The following is a 2,500-nucleotide window of genomic DNA, read 5'->3' as shown; positions in this document are numbered from 1 at the left end:
GACTTTGGAGGAATTTGAACTCATAATATAAAGATATGAAATGCTGTACAGCATTTTGCTGACGTTGCTAACAATTCTGTTGCCTCGCAGCCTTAATCACGTGTAATTATTAAACAATTTATTTTCATTGGAAATGAGTTCTTATATGAATAATTCAAAGGCGGTGCTTAAGCATGTTCTTAACCTCTGGCTAAAACCAGTAAAAGATTAAAGATAAAGGATACGTTTTTCTGAGGTTTAGTTTATAGTGGTAAATAGTTTGTGGATGGAATGGAGCAGATCTGTTCCATTCTCTTGTTTCAGTCACTGGACAGCGACTATGCGGGAGCATCGCCTTGAAGAGTTTAGTCGTACAAATCGCCCACCCCCATCTACTTTCATATTCTTTTCTACTTCTAGGCACAAGGCCCGACATTTTGGGGATGGGGCCCAGCTCGCTGCCTTATATACTTTCATATTTCATATGTGCAATATATTCGATTGTTATCGTTTTGCCGCTAACCGCTAATTCCCGGGGTCGTAATAAAACCGCACCGGTCAGTTGGCAAGCGGTAGGGGAAAGACATAAAAACGCATGCACACACGCACGTACGCTCGCACGCACGCACACACGCGCGCACACACACACACACACACACACACACACACACACACACACATAAATACACATATATGGCGGACTTTCAGAGTTTCTATCAAATTCACTCACAGGACATTGGTCGGTCCTGGGATATAGTAGAAAACATTGGCCCATGGTGGCATGCAATGAACTTGTTAAGCATGTTCAACTATGCAAAATAAGAAGAGAATATCAGGAAAGTACAGACTTTTAGTTCGTCGAACTTCTGTGAAATAGAATAAGCGTACAGAGAACATTTTGCAGAATCATTCGTGCACCAGAAAAATTGCTTGCGATATTTAATTTATGGTCTTTTACATTCTATATTCAAATACCCTTGAGGTTAAATTTGTCTGTCATCCTTTCGGAGACGTTAAAATAGAATATTATATATTAAATCTACCACCGAAAAGCAAATATATCTTTTCCTGTTTACGTATAAGAAATGCAGTCCTTAGAGGGTTAAGTGTATATGGCTGTAGAAGTATAGCGACGCAGATTGACGTGTCCCGCAGTACGATGACGTCATTTATAGCCCAGCTCTGCGTGTTTTCCTTGTACATTTCTACAAGATTAATTTACTCCCGCGACAGATATCGCTGCGATTTTCCCACGCTTTAATTTACACGATTGTGTTAAATACAAACGGACACAACTTTATTTTAATCATCACTCTCTTGCGTGTCTTTAATGAATTGATTCCAGTTTGACAGATTTAATACGCTTTTTCTTTTATCATATATACGTAAAATTCTGTTTATAATAAAGAGTGTTATCTTTTATTTCATTTCAGTTTGATAAAATGTCTGACATGCGCCAGAGATATTGTGACATGGATAGTAAACTGGTACGTATAATTCCCTAAAAAACTGCATAAACTAATTGTACATTTTTCACTAAAGTACAGTATTTAACCATTATAATAAATTGTAAAAGTCAAGGTTATTATTATTATTATTATTATTATTATCATTATTATTGTTAGTAGTAGTAGTAGTAGTAGTAGTCGTCACAGCAGCAGCAGCAAGCATATTTTCATGCACTAATTCACATCCCACCGCTGTTACCTTGTGTCATAACCCATACTGTTCAACCGAGCTTCAAACCGATCGCTCCAAATCTCCTTCGTAAGGACACCTTGCTGTCTTAAAGTTAACGCACGTTAAGTAATTGGATTGTAGGTACATTATAAAAATATATATGATATTCACAGTTGAAATATTCTGCCAACTTGTCTTTTATTTGATCACAACTAACTAGAGGAAAATATAACAGTTCCCACCTGAAAACCGCACTAATTATATTTAATTTTCCTCGTGACTCATATTGAGATCATTGATAGAACTATGTAATTTTTAAAAAAAGTTTAGCCGTATAGCTATGTGTGTGTGTGTGTGTATGTGTGTACAAGCTGAAAGAGGTATTTCAGGACATATCTGGTAATTCAGTAAAACAACTCAAATCAAACAAATACCAAATGCGTTTTAAGAAAAACATTGCGAACAAGTTCTTGAGATTTCTTATTTATTTCGAATATCATCTGAACAATGGTGCTCTTCAGTGAAGCTATGATGTTATGAAAACGCTCCAAACGAAGTGGTCTATGGGATTTAAATCTGGCGAGTTTGGAAGCCATAAGTTTGATGTTACATGATTGTAAAGTTTATTAGACATCGATTCTTGGGTTATATAGGTTTTGTGAGAAGGTGTCGAGTCAAGTAACTCGTATGGCCTTCCACTGTGCATTTCATGCATCTACAGCTTAATGACTGTCTGCAGCATCTCAATGTATCAAGCAGCACTATTTCTTACCAGACTATTTTGATCCATACATGTAACTCCCAATAAATTCGTTTGTCCACTCACTCGTATATATATATA

At 36.6% G+C, this 2,500-nt stretch overlaps 1 protein-coding gene across 1 annotated transcript in view; it reads left to right on the top strand.

Moving 5' to 3' along the window:
* Positions 1 to 2,500, top strand: part of LOC106878678 (S-crystallin 2) — a 15,429-nt gene that overhangs the window by 5,714 nt on the left and 7,215 nt on the right. Inside the window, exons 4-5 of the mRNA XM_052968100.1 lie at positions 1,413 to 1,466; positions 2,282 to 2,337. Coding sequence (XP_052824060.1) covers positions 1,413 to 1,466; positions 2,282 to 2,337 — 110 coding nt within the window. The remainder of the gene's footprint in view (positions 1 to 1,412; positions 1,467 to 2,281; positions 2,338 to 2,500) is intronic.

Source organism: Octopus bimaculoides, chromosome 5 (assembly GCF_001194135.2).
Source record: "Octopus bimaculoides isolate UCB-OBI-ISO-001 chromosome 5, ASM119413v2, whole genome shotgun sequence".
In the NCBI taxonomy this organism is placed as follows: Eukaryota; Metazoa; Mollusca; class Cephalopoda; order Octopoda; family Octopodidae; genus Octopus; species Octopus bimaculoides.
Note: the sequence above shows the minus strand (reverse complement) of the source record. Positions and strands in the feature narration are given on the sequence as shown.